The sequence below is a fragment of the Haemaphysalis longicornis genome, unplaced genomic scaffold, assembly GCF_048455015.1.
Source record: "Haemaphysalis longicornis isolate Haplotype H1 unplaced genomic scaffold, Haemaphysalis longicornis Haplotype H1 scaffold_6, whole genome shotgun sequence".
NCBI classification, from domain to species: Eukaryota; Metazoa; Arthropoda; class Arachnida; order Ixodida; family Ixodidae; genus Haemaphysalis; species Haemaphysalis longicornis.
Window position 1 is genome coordinate 86167917 of NW_027526407.1, and position 27505 is coordinate 86195421.

Here is a 27505-nt window from a genome sequence, read left to right on the forward strand (position 1 = left end):
CAAATGAGTAGCCTCGACAGCAGTAGCGCGTCCCTAGACAGGAAAATTCAGTAACAAACCAAAGAATGCTGTTTCTAAAAACTGTCAGTAAACTTATATTTTCTTTTTTTGTATTGTTGTTCTAATAAAGACCAGCAAGCACTGACAAAAAAGAAAATCTCATCCCCAGTGCGCGCGTTACCCTAATCCGGATTTTTCGCCGACGTGTCTCAGCTTGTGAGGTCTACTGATGTCACCCAAATTGGTGGTTTTCTTATTTTAATTTGAAAAATATTCCTTGCGTTCTTTTTTTTTTTTTAATATTACGTGTGAAAACATTCTAGATGCGCTTGAAATGTAATTTTGCAGTTTTGCGAGCTTGCTAATCGTCACCGCTATCACAATCAAATGACATTTTGTTCCACCGTGTAGACTTGCACGGCCGAGCCGAATGTCATTTACAGCTAATGTCATTCAGTTTGAATGACATTAGATTTGCCGTGTGTATTTTCCAGGACATGGTACCAGCTCAAAGGCAGCTGTAACATGCTGCTTGATTTGTATGTTGGTTTGCCATTACCGCTATGAGCTTCTACTTTAGCCTGTCAAACATTATCTTTTCCAGTCACTTGGTTTGTACAACACCCTGCTAATTTTTCTAACATCTTGTCTGTATTTTTAAACATTTTTAAGAGCTTGCTTTGACTATCTTTGTTTACACTGACACATTAAGGTAACGTTGCACTTTACAATCCTTTGTTCCTTTGGCTTTCAATAGCCCTATTCATTTGATTCATTCTAAACAACCCCGGTTTTTTAAGAATAGGCTGATAACTTTGGTTCTCTTTTGTGCGTAGAATCGAGGGTCGTTAGGAAGGTAATGATGAATTTTAGGGTCTTTCAAAGGACCAGGCATTTTATTGGATTCCTTCGATAAAAGATCAGACAGGAAATGCAGAATTTTCAACAAGGTTTGACTGCCAGCGAGCAGATTGTTTCGTGAAAAAAATCTTTAAGAGCTGTTGTGGGAGTAACGTGACAGCAAAAACGCGTTGTCTTCATTATCACATTCTGTCATAAGCAAATCGCATATCATCGCAAACACTTGCTCTGTCTTGTGGCTGCAATAAGCTGCCTTTTTTTTTTTTTTTTTTTAATGTTTGGTCGTGTGTGCTCTGTCCCTAAAGGGTTAGAAGTATGGACGAATCCACCAGTCTTGGATATCTGGCTGATTGCTTTACTCCACTGCAGATATTCAGCCACTCCATGAAGAAGACCGTTCAGCTTGTCCTGTGCACGGTGGTATCCAACGTCCTTGAGGCCAAAAAAATTGCCGCCGATATCCTCGAAGACCTTCTAAACAGCCAGGAGAGGAGGGCCTTCATTCTCAAGTAAGACATTTTTATTGTCGAGGCATATCTTTGCTTACCTGGGCATTTTTTTTTGTAACGCGTCACCTTTTTCTTGAAGCTGTTACGGTAGAAATGCTTTTTGCAACCGAAGCTGAAAGCGAGGAGTGTATATAAGCAAGAGCTTTTCGAACTGCTAGCACTATTGGCAAGGCCGAGACTTGTCAGCATGGTTTAACACAAAAGGAAATCTAGGTCCTATTTGAGGCAGAGATAAACGCACAAACGAAGATTGCAGCATTTTCTGAGTGAATGCCCGCATCGGATCGGTCTTAATTTTATAAATTTCAACAACTGGCGTACTAGTGGCGTCAAAAAGAAGCAAGATTCAAAGCCGCTTGTAGAAGCGCTAAGCCCAGAGATACTGAAATAAGGCGGCTTTGGGCTGTATTCCAGCGGTGGCTTTTTCTTTTTGTGTGGTGCTCATATGTACACATACAGTAAACCGCCATTATAATGAAGTCCTTGGTACAGGAAACTAGCTGGCTTCCTAATAGGTGGCACTTCTTTTAAGGGGGGACGTGGCTTTCAAAATCAACTTTTTTATTTCTGAGTGGATTTTGATGAAAATTGGCACAGCAACTGGAAATGCTTCTGTGATAACACCATAAAAATTTCAAGATAATATTTTGATAACTTTTTTATTTATTAAATTTTCTTTCTGTTCCGCTTGTACCGAGCTTGAGCGACTTATAAAACACGATAGAAAACTTGTTCGAAGTGCTTTGCATTCCCAAATGAATGGGCGAGGTCGTGACAGTTTTAGAATTTTTTTTTTACAAAACAATATTTTTTAGTTTTCATTTTTTTAGAGGTTAATGTGCAACAGGCATGTCGACTGTGAACGACTATTTGAATAAAAAAGTCACAAAAAAACAAATACCCGCCGCGGTGGCTCAGTGGCTAAGGCGTTGCGCTGCTGAGCACGAGGTCGCGGGTTCGATTCCCGGCCGCGGCGGCCGCTTTTCTGATGGAGGCGAAAAGCAAAAACGCCCGTGTGTACGAGATTTTGGCGCACGATAAAGATCCCCAGGTGGTCAAAATTAATCCGTAGCCCTCCACTACGGCGCGCCTCATTGCCTGCGTTGCGTCGGCGCGTTAAACCCCACAATCAATCAAATCAAAATCACAAAAAACAAATCTGGAAAACCAAAAGTGTCACGACCTGAACTGTTCATCAAGGAATGTAATGCAAGAAACGGAATCAAAATAGACCCAGTGGTCACGAAGAAATCCCTGGTACAAGCGACATAGGTGGCAAAAAAAACTGTTTTGAGAAAACGGCTTCCGAAGTTGCAACATAGGTTTCACTTATCAAAAGTCGCCACGGTTGCAGCCTTTCATGTCCTTTTGAACATGGGGCTTCTGGAGGGCCTTGCCTTGAAATTGGAGTGCCTTTTACAGCCTTTCTCTTTCCAGAAAACATCATTTTCAGCTCCTCCGTGAAGAGTACATACCCCCTTTGCAAACCAAACGGAGGGGAAGATGGGTTTCAATGGGCTTTCAATGCAAAGTAGGTTAGCGGGTTGGCTGTATCGCAGTGGACAACCTCCTTTTGCAGTGTTGTCACCATGGCAACAAGTTAAGCATTTTTTTTACTTAAATTTGAACATTTTTGGCTTTTTTTATGCTTTATCTTACCTGGCACAGCAACTTAGTACTCATACGTGCAGGTGTTCATTGCCAAAAGTTTGCATACCACAAGGATGAAAATGAGCTACTTTGAAGCTTGGTAGAGTATTCTGCATAACTCCCAACTTCAATGCAAGAGCATATTTTTTTTACTACTTTTGACATTCAAGGCATCCAATATTTCTCGCAGCACAGCCAGTATGCCCTAAGCAATGGTATCAATAATTTCCCTAAAAAAATCACTGTTAAATGCTGCCACAGTAACGTACATTTTTAACGCAGAGAGCATATTTTTATTCCTATATTACTAACTCAAACCTGTTTGCATGAAAATTACAAGTGCACAGGAATAAAAAACGTAGCGCAAGAAAGGCGATATGACTCGCGCGCATCGCAGCGCACGCTTACCGCGACATATCGTACTTTGATTATCCCTGATATGGCTTGTCAGGTCACTTTTAATATTAAATCTAATGTCGCAGGCATTAATTACAACTACTGGCATTCAATCGTAACCGGTTGCCCAGTCATGTGATGCTCCAATGCGCGTCGGCTATGCCGTGCGCGCCGCAGCGTTTGACGCGTCGACCGTTTCTTTCTCAAGGCTAGCGAGCCCACAGTCAAAACACAGCAATAACTAAGCGTGTAAACATCGCAAATCCGACTAAAAGTTCACTTCACGAACCGCTATCGCAAGCGCGCACACCGCGTCACCCTCCAAGGTCTGGCGACGGTAGAGTCACGCGCACCACGAAGCGTTCGATGACCTCCGCCTTTCGAGCCACACAACTTCCCGTAATCTGGCTCGTTATCTCTGGCATTCCCATCGCGATAACGTGCGTGTTGAATACCACAGATTGAACAGAAACTCGGCCGAGCGAAGCGGCGAAAATGAACTCCATCCGCTCGCTACGCAGCTCAGGCGGCCGCCATCTTGCTTTGCACCCGCGACATCCAATCAGGAGACCGGAGGACCAATAGCGCTTCAGCATCTATTTCTAGTTTCGTTTGTGCGTCGTTTCTTTTCTGCCGTTTGTGCGTTTGTGAATGAACGAAGATACAAGAGACGAGCGGAACCGGAAAGACGATCGCTCGGCCGATCTAACCATATCAAAATGGCCGCGCCCGGTGGCACCGTTGCGGAGATAGAGCGCTCCGAAAATTGCCGTTTTTTCGCCCTTTTGCGCTGATAGTTTGTCACCGCGCCTGACAAAAGTATTTTTTTATGCCACTTTGCGACGCTTTTCAGCGTAAAAACTTTGCAGGCGCACAGAATAGGAAACATAGAAGCCGAATATGTGGGTTTCAAAAAAACGATGATTTGGTCATTTTTCCGAAGTTGAAAGCCGCGTCCCCCCTTAAAGAAGGGATGATTTGCTAGCACTGCACTGTATTTGGGGCTGTTAAAACTTTCAAAAAACTTTACTATCCTTTCCTAACGGAAGTGTTGAGAGAAGCGCACAAGCTAGAAATGCGTCCAATCAATCATCAAGCTTTGAAGACCCAAATCGCAAGTGAAGAACGAGCTCGTGCGACAATTTTTCCCGCAATAAGTAAACGCATCTGCGAACTGTCTAAACGTATACTTGTATGTCGTTTATGAGGTGAAGGTATACTATTGTGCTCCTTTCTCGTAATCAACGCTTGTTTTTGTATTATCTAAAACCATTCCTTTTTCGTGGTTTTGAAGTAATCGTTTAGACACAATGGACGCCCGATTTCGCGCACGTGCTGCGTGTCCAGAGATCGTATCGGAGCTTTTCGGTCTACCGACCAGTCTACGGGGAAGTGCGTTAGTTTTGTGGCAGGATGCCAGTGGTCCCACTGAGAAAGCTCTCGCTTTAATGAAGTGATTTTGTCGTAGCAAGGGTTTGCCGTACGTGCGGATATGTGCAGCGCGTATGTAAAGTTGGCTGCAAAAGTTTGCGGGAGCGACGCAAATTTGCATTGCTGTGCCATCTAATGCCATGGAGAGCGTCAGGTGGAGGATCACGAAACTTGTGCGCCAGACGCACCTTGTCCTTGCCTGTCCTTTCTTTGTTACCAGGCGTCTCTGGTCACTCGCTTCCTTGCGACATGCTTTCGCTGTTTGCAGCAGCCGCACTGGTGCTGTGTGGCCATTGCCACGTGAATGCTCTAACTGGTAAAACAAGCGACCCGTGGCTTGCAGCTGCCTTGAGTGGTGTGCGACACTAAATATATGCCATCTTCGAAGTGATGCGCTGGTCCATCATTCGATTTATTACAGACCCGCCGCGGTGGCTCAGTGGCTAAGACGTTGCGCTGCTGAGCACGAGGTCGCGGGTTCGATTCCCGGCCGCGGCGGCCGCTATTCTGATGGTGGCGAAAAGCAAAAACGCCCGTGTGTGCGAGATTTCGGCGCACGTTAAAGATCCCCAGGTGGTCAAAATTAATCCGGAGCCCTCCACTACGGCGCGCCTCATCGCCTGCGTTGCGTCGGCGCGTTAAAACCCTACAATCGAATCGAATCGGCTCAGTGGCTAAGGCGTTGCACTGCTGAGCACGAGGTCGCGGGTTTGATTCCCGGCCGCGGCGGCCGCTTTTCTGATGGTGGCGAAAAGCAAAAACGCCCGATTGTACGAGATTTCGGCGCTCGTTAAAGATCCCCAGGTGGTCAAAATTAATCCGGAGCCCTCCACTACGGCGCGCCTCATCGCCTGCGTTGCGTCGGCGCGTTAAACCCTACAATCAATCAATCGATTTATTACAGCAGAGCTGTTATGGGCTAGGTTTTGATGAGACGCGGGCATAGACTGTATTTGAAAAAAAAATGTTCGTCATTCAAATTGAACGTGTGTCAAAGCCAACTTTTTTGGCAAAAATTAACCGTTTCAGCAGCCCTGAATTTGCTATTTCGAGCGGAAATCTTTTTTGTGTGTATTTTCCTTATTATTCCGATCATATGAGCTTACAAACAAGAGAATTGAGCTTGTGGAGCAAGTAATTAGTGATTTAGAGCACGACATCTAATTAGGCCATTGGGTAATTAAAAGTAAATTTCCGCACAAAAAGTGTTTTTTTTTTTTTCTTGTTTTCCGAAATTTTCAAAACCACTGAGACTACATAAAAAAAAATAAAGCTGGTATTGAAAGTTACAGCGAACGAAAAGTGAACCCAGCAGAAACATGCAGCTGAAATTGTAAAGCTCAGCACCCGTGAAAAAAGTGACGTCTGTGCTCACTTTTCTTTATTTGTGGTTTCTACACTGATGTCTCGTTAAATTGTTAAAAAAGTAACTGACCTTTTGTTTTTTTTTTTTCGTTGCTAGTAGGGCACCAGAACCAAAAAATTGTCGCAATTAAAGGATGTGACAATTGTCACAATTGTCAAATCCTTTAATTGTTAAATAAACTCTGTGAAGCTGCTCAGTCATGCTGCTTTTTTCCCCACTGATTTCAAATATGCCATTATTTTTCCAGTTGGTCAATTAGTTTCCAAGATAACTAGAGATAATTAGCCATTTTTGGTGAAACGACAGACATAACAGTGTTGGTCATGAAACTGTAACTGTAATACTATGAACCCTGCTGAGTGCATTAACAGGATCGTTTTTTTTTTTTTGATGCACCGCTTGAACTAGTTTTACAGCTCATTAAACCTTGGTGGCAGCAGTGGTAAGGAAACATTTCGAATGCTGATTTCAAACACTAAAGTTTAATGAGCTGTAAAAGTAGTGCCAAGCGGTGCATCAAAAAACCGATTCTGTTATTGCTTTCACCCGGGTTAATAGTATTACAGTTTCATGATCAACACTGTGTTGTCTATTGTTTGGGCAAAAATGGCTAATTATCTCTAATTATCTTGGAAACTAATTGACCAACTGCAAATAATGTCATACTTGAAATTGGTGGGACAAAAGCAGCAAGACTGACAAGCTTAAGAGTTTGCTTGAAAATTTAAAAAACGTTGGTTTAAGAGCACTCCCTTAAACTGTTGCTGCCATTTTGCACCCTGCTCGCTCTAACCCCAACTTTCTTGTTTAAATGAAACGAGACATTCCCTTTTTGTCGAATTGTGCTTGAATAGCTTGATTATACCGAAGTGTTTCCGCTGACAAAAGCTACTGCGTGTTGCATTTCCTGCAGGTCCCACTACGTGGTCGTTTCCTGCGCTGCCAAGATAGCTGAAAAGCAGGTGCAAAGAGAGCTGGTCGATCTGCAAGCTGTGAGTTTGGTTTGTTTGCTTTTACTTGCACCAGTGATGTAAGGTGTTGCGTCCTCCAGAGTTGCAACTTGTGCAAGCTGAACATCGCCGAACAAAATATGAATGCCTGGGAGTTATGTTACTCCTGCCCATAATATATCACTGTGGCAAGAAATTTGAAAATATTTCAACACTTTTTTTACCCACTTACTAAACAGCATATTTCAGGATTGGTTAGAGCTGAGTGGCGAGTTCTTTGATTAAACGAATTTGTATTTTGGCTTCATAGCTCCTTTAACTCTTTCGGGACCGCCGGAAAAAGTGATGAAAAAGGGAGGTCTCGGTAAAAAATTTTTATTACATGAAGCAAAGATACCATCCTGCTTTAGCATATACCAAAATGCAGCTAATTATATGTTCTTTGACATACAATACCGTGTTTTACTTCAACACTGACGATAGCACCATGAAAAAATCAGAAAGTAAGAACTTCGCAAAAAAACTACTGAAAAAGATAGAAAAAAGCGTAAATCTAAGAATAATTAAAAAGAATAAAATTATTTCAGGATATACAAAATCTAACACAATGCTTTGGTTATTCATCACGAAAGTTTGATGCGGCTAGGTGTAACTGGTGTTTTGTTTTGTGTGTGATTTCTTTGGCACTAGGGCCATGGCTACGTCGTCGCCCAGGTACACGCCGGGCTCTCGGCTCGGCGAAAACTTGATCCGTTTCTGCGCTGGTGGCAGGACATCACCACAATAGGTAGTTAACACCCTAGCTAACAGACATAAACTAGCCAGAACATATTTCGAGCGCACATACCTACTCCAGAGCCAATTGAAACCGAAACCAACACCCACCTTTGAGCGCGATTCATGTTCCAGGCTGATCGACACCCGAATCCTCACTTGAGCTGAAATGCGATCTCTAAAGTCGCATTTCGACTCTTCACTGCCACTCTCATCGTCAAAATCCACAGTAGAAGGCGAAGATATGCGAGACGAGACGACGCGGATCTCTTATCGCGCTCGCGCGTGAGTATGTTTACATTCGGAACCACCGCCCGTCAGAATAAAATATCTGATGCGTTGCCGCCTGGCGATAAAAAAAGAAACTTCACAAAAGAGAAAACTATAGTTTTCAAACTATCTCCTAGATGTCGCTAGGTGTTCCATCGAGCGAAAATTTTTATTCTGCAGGCTCGCGAAACCATCGATCATATGTGACCGATGGCCTATAGGAGCGGTCCCGAAAGAGTTAAAGGAGCCATGAAGACAAAATACAACTTGGGTTTATTAAAAAGACTGCTTAGTCCCGATACCAATGATACCGATATCATCGCAATCTTCGAACAAATAACGGAGATATGAAAGAAAACGTGTGAAGCAGTCGCGACCCCCTAGCCAATTTCCCGCAACTTTTCCATGACGTCACGGAACCTTGTTTGTGCGATTGGCGGTCGCCTAACTGACCTGTCGCGATGACACGACTGGATGTCTGCAATGGGGCCTCTGGTTCCATTTGACCGCATCACTTGAATGCTAACGTGCAGTTAACGCACTGAACATTGTTTTATTGTTGGCCCGTATGACGTCATTCTTGCTCGTAACACGTCACTGTGGCGCAAAATTTGAAAGATTTTAAATACTTCTTGCTTTTTTTTTTCGTTAAAAAACATCTTTTGTGGCTGTAATGAAGCTGAGTGAGATACAGTGAAACCTCATTATAACGAGACGGGCTATAACGAAATAATGGATGTAATGAGCAAATCGTAATTCACGTTGAAAGTCCCCATAGAAACCAATGTCCCCGTTACGGGATATAACGAACAAATTTCGTTGAGGAATCAAATTTTGAGCTAATTTTACAACAGTGTGCAACGCGGATTTGAGACAGTGCGTGACGCGGCAACTGTATTAGCAGTTCAAAACTCCCGCCACGCGCGCGAAGCTGGCTGGCGCGCCATGCGGACGCTGCGCCCGCGAAGCCGCCGCCCCCCCCCCCCCCCCCCCCCCCTCCTCTCGCTGCGCACGCCATGCAGACAATGGGGCCCTTCGATTTACAGTGTCGGACTCACTGCGGACGTTCGATTTTCCCATGTATCCCTATGGCTTCGGGGAATCCGCGGACTATCCACGGTGAGCCCAAGAAGAACCCCAATGCACACGGCGCGCGCGGTTGCGTCGCCTTCCTCCCCCACCCCTCCTCCCCTGTTCGTATCGCCAACGTCGCTGCGTAGTTGTGTGTGCGTGGGTTTTGGCAGTCTTCAGCCTTAACTTATCGTACTGCCGGCGTGATTCCAACAGCCCGAGTGCGACAGGCGGGAAGCGAAAGCGAAAGACTATATCACGCTTGAACAGAAGATGGCTATGATAAAAGCCGTCGCATCGGGCGTGAAGGAAGGTAAGGTGCACTCCGTGGTAAGGTGGCAAGAGACTTTGACGTGTGGACGAGTACGCTGTCCACCATCGTGAGCAACCGAGATTCCATCGTCAGCGCTGTTGCACATGGCTTGAAAAGAAGGACGGCGTCGGAGGGACTTATAGATGCGGTGGATGTGCTGCGTCGCTACTTCAGCGCGCACGAGGGCGGCGAAGATGGCGTGAACGTAGCGGCCGCAGCTGAGGGAGCCATCGCTCAGGAAGGCGCATCAATGTCCAATTACGGACTTCGTAGCAAAGTCTGTTTGAAAAACGAGTTTTGAACTGCAATAAAGTAGGTTCGTGACTTTTCCTTTTTACCTCCGGAATGTGTTTATTTTACTGACTATCGCCGTGCAGCAAGATACTATTTCGCCCGCTTTTTGTTTTAGGTAACTACAATGCATAATATTTTCAGTAAATGTCGGTTACAGCTATAATGAAATATTGGCTATAACGAGCAAATCGCTGTGCCCCTTCAATTTCGTTATAACGAGGTTTAACTGTACTCAATCCCAGTTCTTTCAAATTGAACGAAGTTGTATTTTCTCTTCATTTCTCCTTTAATTAGCACTAACACTTGCTCAGCTCTTTCGTGTGAAAAAAATATTTGCAGAGGGAACAACACTGAAATATTGTGGGACTTTTTTTGTTTCTTTTTGTCGCACTGCGCAAGAAGTCACGCCGACTTTTTACCTTCACTTTTCAAACAGATAGTTGGTGGAGTAAAGTTAGGTTTAGCGCCAATTGCTTTTCGCGCACCCCGGGCATGTTTGTCGTCTTTGCACATCTGGTTGGTGCCATTCACTGCTTATTTGCATTTACAAGGGCAGCGACAATAATAATAATAATAATAATAATAATAACAATGTTTTATTGTCTAGGTACAAATGCAGCAAAATATCCAGCTCACGTAAGCCCACAGGCTTGTGTGCGTAGCTGAGCAGCCTCAGCACTGGACACAGGTGAAACAAATGCCCTAGCACCGTTAAAAAAAATAAATAAAAAGAAATCGAGGTAATCTATTTAGCGTGGCCGATTTCGCGCGTCAATTGAGTTGCGACAGCAGTGATAACTTTCACCAACAACAGGCAGAGATTTGGTGGGTAGTGTTGCTTTAGCAGCTGGTTTGTCAACTGGGTCGGGATCGACGTTTGTGACAATTTTCACCGATACCCGCTGCTGTGGCTCAGTGGGTAAGGCATTGTTGTGCTGCTGAGCCCAAGGACGTAAGTTCCATCTAACCATGGCAGCAGGTTTTCAGATGGACGCTGAAAGCGAAAATACTCCTGCGTTGAGATTTTGGCGCACATTAAAGATCCCCAGTGGGTAAAAATATTCGTGAGTGCTCCACTACAGCTCACCTTATAGCCAAAGTGTAGCTTCGGGGCATTAAACCCTCAAATTTAAAAATTGTTTCTATTTTGAATTTTCACCATTGATGGTAGAGTGCAGGTCAGACACACAGCAACATCAGCTGCTGCTGTACTACCGGAAAAAAAATGTATTTCTTTAAATTTTCCGCGTTACTGAAATAAATGTGCTGTACAATTATCTCTATCAATGCATATAGTTGTGAATGCAATTGAAGTCGTACACTAGTGTCTTATTTTTGTGTTTGTTTAACTTTGTCTGGCTTTTGTGCCGTTTTTTTTTTGCTGTCTGCCTTGACAAAGTGCATGTACAAACACAAATCGGGAAACTAACGCGAGGCAAACGAATCCTGCAGTTTAAAAAGTGAGGCTCGTGTGTCTTTACTGCAGCTTTGTGATTTTCGGACTTAATTTGGTATCAACAGCAGCTGCTTTTCAGCAATCTCTGGCCACCGTGATGGTCACCTAAATTATGATCTGTGTACCCTCAGGTTACGGACCATTGCCGCAAACTTTGAATAAGTGAACCTTCTGTGTGCCTCCAAAATATCCTCAATGAATAACCATCCCTTTAAACTGGTTTTTGATGATATGATACATCCGCAACTCGACTCTTTTTATACAGCCCATCAATTTCTGTTCCCTTCTTGCAGAGAGTGAGGGACGAGGTGACTACAGTCTACGCTCGTTACAGCGGATCCGGCAACAACGGACTTTCGGTTACAACAGACCATTTCTGTTGGTTTGTCTGGTGCCCATGCATTTTAAATGAAGTCCACTCCGCTCACAACGGACCCGGCTAGAGCAGACTATCGGCTACAACAGACTAAATTTTAGGCGAAAATTGTTTCGACTGAACGTTTATAGCGGACTTCCGCGGGACCGGCGCCCGGTGTGCTTTTTCGTTTATTTTGGCAAGAAAACTATTATGTCTGGCAACATTGCTGGCAGCCGGGTCGTTGGCGCAGCCAAGCCAAGCCAGTGGCTTTTTTTTTTTGTGCGACCAGCGGCATGAGCGGCAGGGTAGCTGATTTCACTGTCGGACAAATTAAGCGTAATTAACGCTGTTGAACACGAGGAAAAACAGGCTGACATCGCCAGAAGTACAGGCCTGTCTAAGCACAGTGTCCGCTGTACCGTCAAGAACAAGGCCGCTGCCGATAAACGCGACTCCGGTGAGATTGAAAACAGGGCAATCGAATACTCGAAGTGGTGCACTCGGAGGCGAGTCTGCCCTCGTTAGTTTTTTTATGTAATAAAAAACTCGGGTTCAGTGAAGTTCGGCTTTTATTATTCCCACGCATGCATCGTTCCCGTTCCGTTCGGTGAAAAAGGTAAGAAATGCCTCAAGTAGGGGTTGTTCCCCATCCATTGTGTGCAATCTGCCGGTAACCGTGCGCAGTCCAACTGGTCTAACTTTCGATTTTACAGCTGACCGTCATCAGATTATTTCATTACATCTGATTCAATGACCAGAATAAAATCGCTAAAAATGTGGAATCTGCCTTGAGGGAACGTCAGGCAGCGATCCGATTTGTTTGACGAACGGTTTCGGGAAAACCTGCCTCGTCGTGAGGGGATTTAAAAGAGCCTAGCTAATGCTGATGGGCACGACTGATGTTTTATAGCTGGTTTATATTTGCGCCTAGTTATATTCGTGCGTTATTTGCTCAGCTCATCTTGCGTCTTTACACGCTTGACCACATGCGCTAGGCCTTTTCGAAGTGCCGGTGCTAAGTTTTGGAAACGGTGTTTACGCGATTCTTTGCCCTCGCGCGAACACTGTGCAGAGGTGCTGCAGGCGTGTAGAAAGAACAAAGTGTATGTACTATGCATGCAATATCGGTCAAAGTACTGTAGGGCTCATAGCCCCGCCTGCACCCCCCCCCCCCCGTCGGATACTGCATACTTCGGCTACAGCGGACGTTTTTTTCCGGATTCAGAGGGTCCGTTGTAACGGGCGTAGACTGTATTCATGAGGTCTCCTTTTTAGACACATTCAAATCATCTCACTCTGATCTTATAGCACCGCGGCATCTTCGTCCTGTGTCATGTGTCTTGTTTTTCTTACAATACAACAAGAACAGGACGCCAAGAAATGGGATTTCGTAGCATTTTAAGTATCTGCAGGATAAATACAGGGCTGCAGAGTTTTTCAGCAATGCCTCTAAAACGTTCACTGCTGTGTCTTGTTCTGCGCATGGACCCAATTTTGAAGCAGACAGAACCATGAATGTAAAGACAAGTATGTGTACGGCAGAAATATATGGCATCTTTCTAGTTGTAAGTCACATAGTTGAACATCATATTCCTAAATCCATCAGCTATTGGCGGTGAGCGCGAACACAGGCGGCGCTGCGAAGCGCGCCTCCGTGACGTCAGCTTAGGGATTCTCGCATTTGTCGTCTGCTTCACTCAGGATCGCTCTCCCTGCTGTTTCTTTGCGCTCGGTCAACGTCTGATGCTTGTCCGCACCAGAATTGGCGTGTGGGTAACTTTTTATCATAATAATGGGCTTAAAATCGCATACACTAGCTCATGGTGTCAATTAAAGTATAGTTTTGGGTACCGCTACGGGAGAAACATTGCCGGCGCCACCCCATTCCTTGAGAAGCCGGTGTGCGGAGCGCGAAGAGTCGGAGCTAGGCGTCAGCTTCTCGTGTAAGCATTCGAACAAAAGGAACAGTCATCTGCTAATAACGGACAACAGCGAAAATGGAAGACCAAAACAAATTCTAGGCCTTCAGGGCTGTCGGCTTTGGCAGAAGGCATCACGATTCCCGGTAATCATATGTAAGGTAAAACAGTTTTTGCAACCTTGCCGAACGCTCGAACGCGTTTTGTCACATCACTTTACGTTGTCAAGGCATGAAAGTTTGCCGACATGCACTATAGACTGCAAAAACTGTAAGTTGAGTTCCAAATAACCCAGTGTGTATATACGCGCGTGCTGATTCTATACCAGGCATCTAACCAGTATGGAGGTTTATTGAGCAAAACGAGTCACGTCTTTGTTAAATATATAGTAACACATATATGTTTGTTAAGACCTGGAGGGATATTTCGGAACATTTTGCACAGCCATATCTTCCCGATATTCGGATATGCGTTATAGGAAAACTGCACTCAAGAGGAGGAGGGGAAAACTTTGTTTAACAATTAAATCGATCTGGTTAGTGGACCGAGTCGTCAGTCCAGGACAAGAGAGTAAAAGTAATTTTCTTCAAATCATAGAACGCCATCCCGAGTAGAATAGGATTTGTTCTTCGCGCCTGGAAGGGTTGAAGAGCAATAAAGAGCTACTTGGAATTATTCGGTTTCGAGTCTTGTAATATATGCAGGTATACTATTTATTACGTTAGTTAGCGAGTATCATGCCTTCAACACTGTAATCATGTCATCATTGTTCGAGTTGAGAGTGAGTTCGTTATGATAACGATATAATTACGATAGAAATTCGGAGCACAAAAGCCGCCTTCGAGTACTGTGGACCACGATGTTTAGGGCGCGATCGCGGTGGCGTAGCACAAACCTTCTCATTGTATTTGCATGTGAATAAACAAAGCACGCTGCGGGTATGCACCTTCTTGCACGCAACCGTAATGAAAGCCAATTTGTGAAGAAGGGAATGTATGCCATACAAAATGAAGGAAATATCCACACGACCTTTGTGAGGCTCCCAAACGTCCCGAAACCTCCTAATAAGAAGTTGGTGACGGCGCAGAAAAAATAATGCGTTGGGCAGAAAAAAAAGCAAGAAACATTAATCCTATACAAGACAACAACGAAAGAAACATAAGAAAGCCGCTTTATTTCCTGCTGTGCGATGAGCGTGTAGAGGCCGCTGCTTGGTACGTAGTATTAGACTGTTGAGTCTTCATAGGAGCATCTCAAAAATACTGCAAGGAAGCCTACGCATTTCGAATACTTATCGAGAAGCTCGGATCGCTGATCCTCGCGAATAAGCAAGAAAGGACGAGTTACACACGATCTTCTGACCGATACTCTGAAGAAAGTTCTCTATCTCTTCGTGTGTTGCAAACTTGTGGGGGATGCAGCTTCAAATTATTCAGATGCGTCAGAAGCTGGCAAAATAACTGAGTCCCTAGAAATACGATTTTTAACGCACTACAGCAACGAAGCGGGCGATTTCTAGCCCGGGCACTGTTGCCCCTCACAAGCGGAGTGTAGCAGACGACAGCAGCGCGAATCCGTAAGCCGACGTCAGAGCCAGGGGGCGCCACTCAAAGATCTCACCGCCAATACAGATTCGCTGAGCGTTGTCCGTACATTGTCATCCAGAAAGTCATAGAAAAACCATGTCATTAATCTTGTCTTCAAATCAATTATGCTAGCGTATTCTTAAAGGAGCCATGAAGAGAAAACACAACTTCGTTTAATTTGAAAGAACTAGGATTCAGTATCTCACTCAGCTCCATTACAGCCATAGAAGATGTTTGTTTAACGAAAAAAGCAAGAAGTATTCAAAAACTTTCAGATTTTGCGCCACAGTGACGTGTTATGAGCAAGAATGACGTCATACGGGCCAACAATAAAACAATTTTCAGTGCGTTAACTGCACGTTAGCATTCAAGCGATGCGGTCAAATGGAACTAGAGGCCCCATTACAGACGTCCAGTCATGTGTCGTCGCGACAGCTCAGTTAGGCGGCCGCCAATCGCACAAACAAGGTTCCGTGATGTCATAGAAAAGTTGCGGGAAATTGGCTAGGGGGTCGCGACTGCTTCACACGTTTTCTTTAATATCTCGGTTATTTGTTCGAAGATTGTGATGATATTGGTATCATTGTTATCGGGACTAAGGCGTCTTTCTAATAAACCTAACTTGTATTTTGTCTTCATGGCTCCTTTAAAACCTTGAGGTGACTGTGTGTTGGGTGCAAAGCCACTCTGGCATTGGCGAAAATGAACTGGCGGATGAAATGGCCGCCAATGCTGCACTCCGAAACACAGTACACATGGCAACACTACCTTACACAGACCTCAAGCCACACATTAGACAGCAACTCCGTAAAACTTGGTAAGCAGATTGGAGCGAACAGACAGACAGCAAACTACACGTAATAAAACCACACTTGGGATCATACACTACTGACTCACACAACAGACACATTGAAGTTACCTTAGCTAGGCTACGGATAGGCCATACACATGTAACACACTCGCACCTGCTCACTGGATCTCCAAGACCCCTGTGTAGCAGATGTGGGGAGGGCCTATCCGTGATGCACATCCTCATTCAATGCAAGGCACTCGACATTACACGACGCAAACACTTCAGAGAACTCTACAGACAACATATTGCATTGCATCCGTCATACTTTCTAGGAGACGATGCCATGTTTTCTGTTCAGCGCACATTTAAATTTCTGTCAGAAGTTCACTTCTTACAGCTCATCTCATACCACCCATAGTTTTACCCCTGGTCCTATACACCAGTGTCCTTATTTATCTTTTAACCACTCTTGGTCTTCATCCTGGCCCTTTACACCAGCTGTGCTCATAGTCTTTAATTGATATTATTCGTGTTCCCTCCAACCAAACGTAGTTGTCTAGCGCCATTAGTATTCAAACATCATCATCATCATTGAATAAATGTTTATGTGTACTGTGCTTTTTTTTTCTCTCAAGACCATCAACGTCCTGACCACCATATTATCGGTGCCCGAGTTACGACAGGAGTTCGTCGCCCGTACGCCCAGCCCCCTTCAGCCCCTCCTCTCCCTCCTCAACGGAGCAGTGGAGCCCCTGGGGAACTCCCTGCAGATGGCTCATTCGAGCATCAAGCTCGTTCTTCTCGTCACTCAGGTTTGTGTGTGCTGAACGCGTGTTGCGATGTGCGACTTGCATCGTGCGATTCCTGCCGGCTGCTGTTACACACCTGTGCATGTAGGTACAGTCTAGTCCACTTATAACAATATCCAAGTGCCGAGGAAATCCCATCGTTATAACCGGTAATTGTTGTAAGCGGGTTGCGAAATAGAGACGGAACAGAGCTCAAAGCATTTTATTCGCATGCCAGCAAGGTCGTGCTACTACTAATTTGCAGAAAAGAAGCCACAGTCGGTAACCTTTGTTTGCCGCGTGTGAAGCTAGCGCGAATCTTTTTCAAGAGCACCTAGAGGTGCTTCACCTAGCTGAGGGAAATGTCCTTGGCGGAAACAGTACCCGAGGGACTGTGTCACGCAATGGGCCTCCTACGAAAACACTACCTGAGTAGGCTGCGCCACCGCATCATTAGAGTCATCCCTGTTCCACTTTTAGTGCACAATATCACCGGATTTGATCGTTATATCCGATATCGTGGCACTGGAGCATTGTATAAGCGGTTTATTTTACCACAGAAAGAATACAAAAGTTGACCGTGCCATAGCTGTTCATCGTTATATCCGATATATTGTTATAAACGGTATTGTTATGAGTGGACTCGACTGTATACCATAAAGTTCTGAAAGAACGCCCACCCAAAGTATAGTGATATCAAGTGGAAAAAAAAAAAGAAAAACGGATGGGCAATCTTTCGGGTCAGGTGTGGAAAGGACAAATAATTGACTGACTGCATCAACACATGAACGGATGATTCATGTTTATGATGTTCACTCATCTTTTAAAAGTGAAACTTAAGCCTCCTCCAAATTTTTGCACCTTGTGCTGTTGTTTCATTTTTCTGTGTGTGTGTGTGCATTTAGTTTTTCGGTGCAATTCTCCACCCCTTACCGAGGTCTTACAACACCCAAGTTGCATTTCAGACCTTGTGTCATGCGGGGGGCTTCAATACAGCGGGTAGTCCGTTATGTGTGCAACGGTGGCGTTGACAAGGTGGTGTCACCTGTTCCTCGCAGGAAATGTGCAATAAGAACCTGCTCGTCATCCACAACGAATCCATCTCAATCTTTCTCAAGAGCGTGGTGGCTGTCTTTGTGGCGCTGCAAGACAGAGAGCTCGACAGCCTCTACTTTGCACCAGAAGCCTGCCTGGCCTCCCTGCACCTGTTTCAGGGTGAGTGTAAACAGGGCTGCTCTGGTGTCGCCCTTGAACTCGTTGCAAGGCTGTTCAATTCAATCTGCCTTGAAGGTGCACTTGAACTGCACTGAGTATGTACCCGAATATTGTGGGGGGCAGTGGCAAACCTTGCGGGACTCCGTGCACAGTTGCATGATTGACGAAGTATCCTGCTGCAGTGTGCATTACATTACAGTGTACACCAGCATTACATTACAGCGAACATTACATTACATTACATTACAGCACCAGCAAACAGTACAGTGTACACCAGCCCAAAACAGTGTAGTGCCTTAAATCTGAACAAAAATCTGTAAATTGCAAGATTAAATTTTTTTAATCATTATAATAAAGTAAATAGAGATTATTTGTTGCAGAGAATTTATTAAAAATACAATAAGTTAAATAAATGTGAAATTGACATATGAAATTTTGAGGGTTTAATCCCTTGCCATAACACTATATTAGGGCAAAAATAAACCCAAGAAATGCACAGAAACACAAGAAACTAAAAATCACCTGCTGTGGAACACCTTGTATACATCTTGGCAAAGTTAAGCATTAAAGCATTTTGATTTGATAAATGTACATCACTGAAACAAAAACAAAGAAAAACAAGAAGCATAAACAATCAAAACGAAAAGTCACTTTATAAAATTTTTTAGCCCAATGGGAACTAACAGTGGGGCAAATTCACCCAATTCTGCTGCTGATGCCAAATCTGGCTATTACAAAAGACTCCAAATGCGATAAGCAAATGACAAAGGTCTATATGCAACCCAGCACCCTCATGCATTTAGATTACCGTATTTTTTCGAATCTAGGCCGGCCCCGATTCTAAAGCGACCCCTGAAAGTCCGAAGCCATGGGGGGAGGGGGGGAAAAAAAAAAAAACTTCCCTCGAATGTAGGCCGAACAAAAAGGCGAGGTCAGCATTCACAAAGCGAAAACACATTTATTGAACATGAAGATGCGGTGCTGGAACTCAATCAGTTTCTCTTCAAAATCACTGGGCAACTTCTGGGCGATTGAAGTTCGACAACGGAGGCTAAAGCCGAAGCGCTTCATGAATTTCTGTAGCCAGCCCCAATTGGCTTTGAAGTGTGCCCGCGATAAGCCTCGTTCCCTTGAAAGCTCCCTTGCTTTTGCCTGGAGCACTTCCGTCGTTACTGGAAGGGCAGCTGCTCGCTGCGTCCGAACGAAGTCAGCCAATGCCATCTCCATTTCGTGGTGACGGCCTTCTCGTGGTCCGGTGAATGCCATCCTCGTTGCGGCACACGCAAATATCCTCTCCCGTTGCGTCCTCCAACGACGGACATTTTTTTCATCCACGCCGAAGTCCCGCCCAGCTTTAACGTTCGACGTTAACTCCGCGGCTAAAACGACTCTTCTTTTAAAAGCGGCACTATAATGGCACCGCCTGTTTGGTGCCATTGCACTGTCAAAACCAATTGCCACACCGCACGCAGGCCACTATCTGCGCAGTTCAAAATGGCAGCATCATTCCCAGCTATGGCCCCATAAGTGGCTACTGGCTCGTCTGGTAATGGCTACAATACTTTCTTTTCTGGGTGGCGCTAGCTGCGCGCCACTTCCCTCAATTTCACTTGGAAATTGACGCGTGTTTGATATATCAGTATTTAAAAAAAAAACTATGGGCTTAGATTCAAATAAATACGGTAGCTCCAAAACTAAAAAATTAACACGTAAGATGCCACCGAGAATGGATGGGGCTCTAGTAGGGCGTAGTAAAATTTCAGGTGAAAATTCTTTTTTGAGGTTCAAACTGAATACTAAATACTAGGGGTGTGCGAATATTCGAAACTTCGAACATTCGATTCGAATTCTTTGGTATTCGATTCGATTCGAACGACACTTTTATGGTTCGAAATATTCGAACCACCCAAAACTAAAAAAAAAAAAAAAAAAATCAGAGCGTGTCTCAGCAGCAAAGTCGCGAAGCATATACACGGCGAACGGTACGTGCTTTCGCAGACTGTATCGGTGTTTATTCGTAGTTACAGTGGACTCTCGATGATACGATTCTGGGGGTGCGAATTTCGGGATCATACGAATTTCCGAAAAGTCCCGGCGAAATCGCATAATTTCGGCTGTTACGAACGGACCTGGGCGGCCCGGCGGAAGATACGAACGAGCCGGCGAGGCACCCGACTGCCGAACGAGCAAGTGACGGCTCTTGCTCCCCTGTTTGTCACGTTTTCTCCAGAAATGGCCGGGCTGTTGTTTTCTGCTCGCGAAAACGCTCTGCGCACGCCCAACGCGCGCTGACACCGCCGGGAAACCACCCCCACGCTGCGTGCGGCGCGGCCGGCGGCGTCAACATGGCGTCGGCTCCAGCCGCGAAGTGGCGCGGGCGCTCGAGCGACCGTTTCTAACCGTTCTTTAAAATGAGGCTCAAGGAAGACACGAAGGTGCTTGTGAGGTAAAGGAGCTGATAATGCATGCGAAAACGGTACTATAAAACATCATCCGCGCCGCTAGAAAGCGCCCGTAAAATATTTGCCGGGGTGCTAAGCCTAACCATCTCTGGCAGAGCCAAGCCGGCTGTCTCGATCACGACCGGCTATATATAAAATATAGCCGGTCGTGGTCTCGATCTCGTCGCAAGTAGTCAGGCTCCTCCATTCTGCCGCGCGCATCGTGCGTCATTTTCTGACCGAGGTAGGAGCTACCGCGGGCGCGAAATCGTCGATGCGGGCATGAAAATACAGCGCTCGCAGAGCCGAGGCGAGCGAATCGCGTGCAAAAACGCACCATGCGGTTCACGTTTGACTGTTGCGGCGTGTAGCGTGAGCTTGGGCACAGCGAGTGAGGAGACGAGCGCGAAGCTTTACTTGCTCCAGGAAGGACTGCTTTGCGACATGGGGGTTAAAAAAAAGCAGAAAAAATCACGAATTTCTTCACGCGAAAGTTAGAGAAGAAATAAACGAAAACTTTTTTCAGCGCTCAATTTTTTCGTCTGTCTTGGTTCATACGAATTTCGGATGATACGAATGTTTTCGGATGATTTTCGCGGTCCCGCGAGATTAGTATCATCGAGATTTTACTGTATCAGCGCACGGCAATGTGCACGGGCTCGGGCATGCCAGCCACTAGTGTCTCAAGTGAGCGGCTGCTTTCGGTATCTGGTGGAGTCGTGATGAGCAGGAGGTTGTCAATGCTCCCCGAACATGTCGAGCAGTTAACCTTTCTCCATGTTAATATTTAAGTGAGTGCAGACCTTGACCTGTTGAGTGCAATGGTATTGTGTAATTTCTAATTTTACTTTGTATGATTTGTTGTGCAATAAAGTTGCAGTTTTTGTGTCTCTAGATGGTAAAAACTTTAATTTTACAAAAAAACAATAAGTATTCGTATTCGAAAAATATTCGAAAAATATTCGATTCGATTCGAACTTTATTTTTATTATTCGAATTCGCTTCGAAATTAAAAAATTGATATTCGCACACCCCTACTAAATACTGAATACTGAATAACTGAATGGCTTGTAGGTACAGGTGTGTGAATATCAAAGTGCAGACTGGAAATCAAATATGAATGGTAAGAATTCACTGCGAATTTGATTAAACATTCTCAAACACAGTAGAATTGTGATGATACGAATCTCGCGGGTCTGCGAAAAATATTCGTATCATCCAAAATTTGTATGAACTAACACAGGCGAAAAAATTGAGCACAAAAAAAAAGTTTTCATGTAATTCTTTGCTTCTTTTCTCGTGAAGAAATGTGTGATTTTTTCTGCTTTTTTTTTTTAACCTCCCTGCCGCTGAGCGGTCCTTTCTGGAGCGTGTAAAACTTTGCACTTGTCTCCTCAATCCCGGTGCCCAAGCTCACGACACACTGCACCGCATAGTGCATTGTTGCATGCGGTTTGTGTGCGTCTGCGTTGCACATGCTATCTTTTCACGACTGCCTCGGCGATTCTGAGCCCGCGGCAGCTTGTGCCTCGGTCAGAAAAAAAATATCATGCAACGCGCGCGGCAGTGGAAGAATCCTGACAACTTGCGCCAATGGGGAGGTGCGCGCCTCATGGCGGCAGTTTCGAAGCACTCGAGACAGCCGGCTGGCTGCGCCAGAGATGTTTAGGCTTACCACCCCGGCAGGTATTTCTTGGGCACTTTCACTAGCGGCGCGGATTATGTTTTATAGTGTCGTTTTCGCCCGCAGTATTGGCTCTTTTACCGCACAAGCAACTTCGTGTTGTGCCTTGAGTGGCATTGAGTGACTGCCGCCATGTTGCCGCCGTTGGCCGCGCCATGCTCAGCATGCGTGTGGTTTCAGGGTAGCGTCAGCACACCTGTGGCATGCGTAGCGTGTTTTCGCTAGTACAAAACGACAGCCCAGCTGTTTATGGAGATAGGGCGACAAAGGAGGGGAGAGAGAGCTCATACGTCGTTGTTGCTGGCGCGTTCGTATCATCCGCCGGGCCGCGCAGGTGGTCTGTTCGTGACATCCGAAATTTTTCCCATTGCAAACAATCCAATTCCGCCAGGACTTCTCAGAAATTCGGATCATCCCGAAATTCGTATCACCCAGAGTCGTATCATCGGGATTTCACTGTACCCACATATTTCCTTTATGGTGCATAGAGCTTCTGAAACACAGGTACAAAAACAAAAAGATAACGTAGTGGCTTAGACTTGACGCATCTTATTGTTATTGTACTGATATTCTGTACAAAAAGAATTAGGAATAATAGATTAGAACATTCGAAAACTTTGATACTTCAGACAGCAAGCCGGTGCGTGAATCAAATCAAGTGACAAACGCTACTCGCAAAACATTCAAAGTTTGGAATGTTCGCGTACCTGTTGACAATTTTTCGGCGGCTACTAGAAGTACGCGTTCGCCGTGTGCACGAATATCAACCTGCCCTTTCAATTGATTTGCAAATGGGTCAAAGTTGTTTCGAATTAAAATTGTCAGCATCGATACTGCCATCACTGACACCCATCTTGTCATCGAGGTCTTTCACCGAGTGTTCTTTGGTCTTCTTTTTTTTTTTTTTTTTTAAGTTCTTATCGACAGTATTGGTGGTAATTACAAATTTCATGTATCTGCAGTCCGAGTAAAAGCACATTCATGAAACTCTCAGCCACGCCGGCTGTTAAGTTTCAATCCTGAAGCATTTCTCCAATCACTTACTTCCAAGTTTAAGTCAGCTAACCAGCTCACATACTGCCATTGTAAAATGGAGGTACAACGATTAGCAGTGCCGAACTGTACCAACATGTCAGCATCTAGAGTAAGCAAAAACATTATCCCAGTTTCTGGCTTCTGAAATGGAGTTTGTATTTTAAAAGCAGGCCCTTTGGCTGAATTTCTTTATAACATTTTGAAGTGTTATCGCTTTGTGGTAGTAAAAAGTTTACAATTTTAAGCTACCAATACAGGAAGGTAATTGTTAGTAAATGAGCTGTTTGTGCTGGTGAAAACTGGGTCTGCATTTTCCATGTGGACGGAACAACCTTGTCTGCTATTCGCAGTGTGGAAATAAAGATTATAGGGGCCATGGAGTCAAAAATAAAAGTTTGTTTCAATAAAAAGACTGCTTTGTCCTAATAACAATAATGCGAGTTTTATTGCAAACTTCAGACATATGTTCAAGGATATTAAATAAAGCAGTGGTCGATTTCAAACCACTTTCCAGTGATGTCTCCAACGTCGCAGAATCTTGTTTGCGCAATTGGTGGCCACTGTCCCAATCCACCTCTAACACCAGGAACATGACTGGTAGGGACTGTAGTTCGTTTGAAACACTGGCTTTCAACTTTTTTTTTTTTTTTTTTGTCACAGGCGTCAATGAGCGAGCGGAACTGCTTCTGAAATGAAACTTTCTCAGCTCATTCTGTTTTTCCAACCTTTCTTTTCCCAGTCCTGGCCAACGCTGGCATCTGCGGGGAGACCATAATCAAGCAGTGCCTCACCGTGGGCCACATGAGGTCTCTCCTCCAACCTTACCTTGCCAAAGACCCACAGGCCTCCCAGGACTCCTTCACGTGAGTGGTTTGGCAGAGACTATGGGATACGTGTATGTGTGTGGCGTGTGTGCATGTAATATCATGGTTCATGAGCGCTCGTGAAGTCCCTTGGATTTGAAAAGCTTGTTTTGGCCCTTTGGACCTCAGAAGCATAGAAATGCAAAATGGAGCTAATAATAATAATCATAATAATAATAATGATGGTACCGTATTTGCTCGCATAATCCTCGCACTTTTTTTTTTCGGAAAAGTCAATGCGAAGATAGGGGTGCGAGAATTATGCGGGGAAAAAAAATCCGGTGCACAGTGTTGCCAATTTGCCTTCTGCCAGTCCCGCTAAATGTAGCGGTCGTTTTTTGTATATGTAAGCTCATTGTGGCCAACAGCAGCTATTTCTTTTTATTTTATTATTTATAACGTAAGCAGTCTCCCGTCGATCAGCGTTCATGAAATTGCCGCCTTCGCTTTCTGGCGCGCGCCCTATGGCCCTATCTCGTCGGCGTCACGTGCGTGCCCTACTCCAGTAACGCACGTTGAAGTCGGCGACGCCAAAGTGCCTGCCTGCGGCGCGGTTGCCGTGTTCGATCGCGTACTCTATCGCTTTCAATTTGAAAGCGGCAATGTAGCTGGCGTTCTTCCCCATGGCGAAGTGGCACCAAGCACAAAACAAAGAGATCAAAAAGTTCTCAAAATGGCAGCGAGATATCCACCACTGACGCGAGTGACTCACTGACTGCTGCTGCTCAACGACGGGACCACGACGGCGACACGACGACACGACAGTGGGCTGCGCGAACGCAGTCTAGTTGCGCGCACGCGAAACCGGCTCAAGTACAGTGCAAGTAGCGTGTTAGGGCGCCTGTTAGGGAGTAGCCATGCAGGTTGTTGGGGCGCCTGGATGGCCTTGGATACACGGTGCTCTCCGCCGAACGGAGAGGCGGCAGGGGAGGGCGCGTGTTGGAGAGCGCGTGCACCATGCGGGTTTCGCGAGCAGGCAACTTTCACCGCTGCAAAGTTGGGGGTGCGAGGATTATGCGAGGAACCAAAAAATCCAAGTTTTGCTGGCTCACATTAGGGGTGCGAGGATTACGCGAGTAAATACGGTACTTTATTTTACAGAAGCTAGTGCAAATATTTAATCATTTACAAGCATTCAATTTCTAAGTCATTATGCAATTTAAAAATTTTTTTTTTTCGAGCAGAACAAGAAATGTTTTTGTTTTCCTAAACACTACAACGCCCTGAGCCTACAGAAAAGAAATGAAGCTGGTAGTGCTGGAATTTACAGATTCATGGCCACTTTGCAAACCAGGATTTCAGTTTTCTTATCCGCGTCATTGTCATACCCTGTGTCCACTGCAGCTTCTTTTTTATAACGTTAAGCTCCCCAAAAACAGGAGAATGGGGACGTCTAACGCAAGAGGCATCCTTGAAGAAATGTTGCCCAGAAACTAACAGTTTTGGTTTTGTTCTAACGCGCTAGAGAATATTTTGTGTGGTGATGTCAAATGACGACACTAGGGCCGAAAGTGTTGAACACCTTGAAAGTCCTACCCTTGAAAATCCGTGACTTTCTTGAGTTTTCTGCTTGTTGAGCGTAAAAACAATGCGAGGCTATGTAAAGACTGAGTGGGTAGTTTGTTGATTGGTGGATCTCCTTTGGTGAATAGAAGTTGCTGTTATGCAACCCACTGAAAGTGCTTATCCGTGTAACTCTAGCAAACATTTGTGGGAAATTTTCGAAGCAGCCAATGTCGCTGGACCTATCATTTCGACTAGGGGAGTTATCTGAAGGCAAGCCCCATCATTCTAAGCCTCCATCTTTGGCTGAGCATACTTCTAACAGACAGTGTGTGGTCTTTGAAAATCCACTCACAATGCCTTCAAAGCCCTTGAGAACCCTCGAGTATTCGAATATAAGACGAGGTTTTTTTTCTCCAAAATTTGTTTTCTCAAAGTCATACCCCGCCTTATATTCGAAGCCTAGTATATTTTACGGCAGTTTCTTCTTACTCTCCAAACTGCACCCTCGCCTTATATTAGTGACTGCCTTATAATCGAATAAATACGGTATATTATATAAACTAGCTTGAACTTCGCTTTGTGTTCTGTCTATTTCAATGTGTGCTGTGAACAAATGCACAATGTTCTTGTAGTTTTTACGGTGTGGTGTTGTAGGCTTCGGTTTTTGACGTGTTACGTCGAAGCACTTCTTAAAACTTGCGCATTTTAGTGTTATTTGTGCTCTAAGAAGATAGCATGCAGTGGTACCACAGTTTTGTGTGCTACTGGGGCAAGTGTGAGCCACAGAGAAATAGTTGATCTGGTAAGAAATATCAGCACATTGTAAGGGAAGCGCACAATAACAAAACAAGGTAGATTGAGCCTTGCGGACATTAGCTGCAAACGACTTGCATACAGTGTGTTGCAACGGTAATCCGCCGCTCTGTTCGCGCTCAAACTTCATACGAAGGTCGCATTGTGTGGTCTATTTTGTTTGACACCGGAAACAACGGCGGTACTTACCTGTTTGTCCTGAAAATAAATAAAAACGATATTCGCCTATGGGAAGATGGCGGCGATTTGGACGTGCGAGCCCGAAAACCAGGTTTTCTGATCGTCTCTTAGCTCATTTCTAGGTGCATTTTCTGATCGTCTGCTGCACCATTTGGCTCCGTACGTGAATCCCAAACGTGCATTTAACTCTGCGGGTGGTTCCGTCGTTTTAACGTCAACTTGCGCTGGCTTGAACGTCCAAATCAGCCGCCATTTTCCCATAGGCGAAAATCGTTTTTATTTATTTTCAGGATACATGGGTAAGTACCATCGTTGCTCCCGGTATCAAACATAATATATAACAAATTGCGACCTTCGTGGCAAGTCTGAGTGCGAATAGAGCCGCGGTTCGCTCAGGAAAAATTTTTGAAGTGTTCCAATTTTCGTCGCAACACCCTGTATGTAACAATGCCGTCAAAAGATGTTGCAGGTAGCATCCTATCCAATCTGAAGAAAAAAAACTTTGTGGTTACAAAAAAAAGTCTTGTTTTAAAAAAGTCCAATTTATCTCAGTTCACCGGTATCTCTGAAATGGGGCATCTGAAGTTCTGGACATGTGTATATCTTGAGACAACATGACCTACTTGTGTCGTTTGTAGATGGTGCATTAGGAATATTATCTTTTTCAGGGTTTAGGGGGGAAGTCCCTTAGGGGCTGGGGCTGTTAACATCTGTCGTTGTCGTCGTCATAATTGCCGTCTCATGTACCTAGTCACGCTACTGAAACACAGAGAAACTCATTTACGCCTCGCGGTAGAACGTAACACGTTCTCAAAAAGCACCGAGACCCTCGCTTACGCTTTGCGCTAGAGAACTTTGTGCTTCAAAGACGAGACTTTTACAGCAAGGCTGTATACCTCTACCTCCCAACGGTTTCATCTTCGTTGGCAAAAACTCCAAGGCGCCAAGAAAGCGCTTACCGTATTTTCGCGCAAATAACCCGC

The 27505-nt window shown here is 44.8% G+C and overlaps 1 protein-coding gene across 1 annotated transcript in view; it reads left to right on the top strand.

The window, feature by feature from the left end:
- LOC144143120 (protein CIP2A homolog) overlaps positions 1 to 24027 on the top strand; it is a 38530-nt gene extending 14503 nt beyond the window's left edge. Inside the window, exons 6-10 of the mRNA XM_077674926.1 lie at positions 1231 to 1370; positions 7127 to 7205; positions 16633 to 16809; positions 17844 to 18000; positions 23900 to 24027. Of these exons, the coding sequence (XP_077531052.1) occupies positions 1231 to 1370; positions 7127 to 7205; positions 16633 to 16809; positions 17844 to 18000; positions 23900 to 24027 (681 nt within the window). The remainder of the gene's footprint in view (positions 1 to 1230; positions 1371 to 7126; positions 7206 to 16632; positions 16810 to 17843; positions 18001 to 23899) is intronic.
- Positions 24028 to 27505: the final 3478 nt, after the last annotated feature.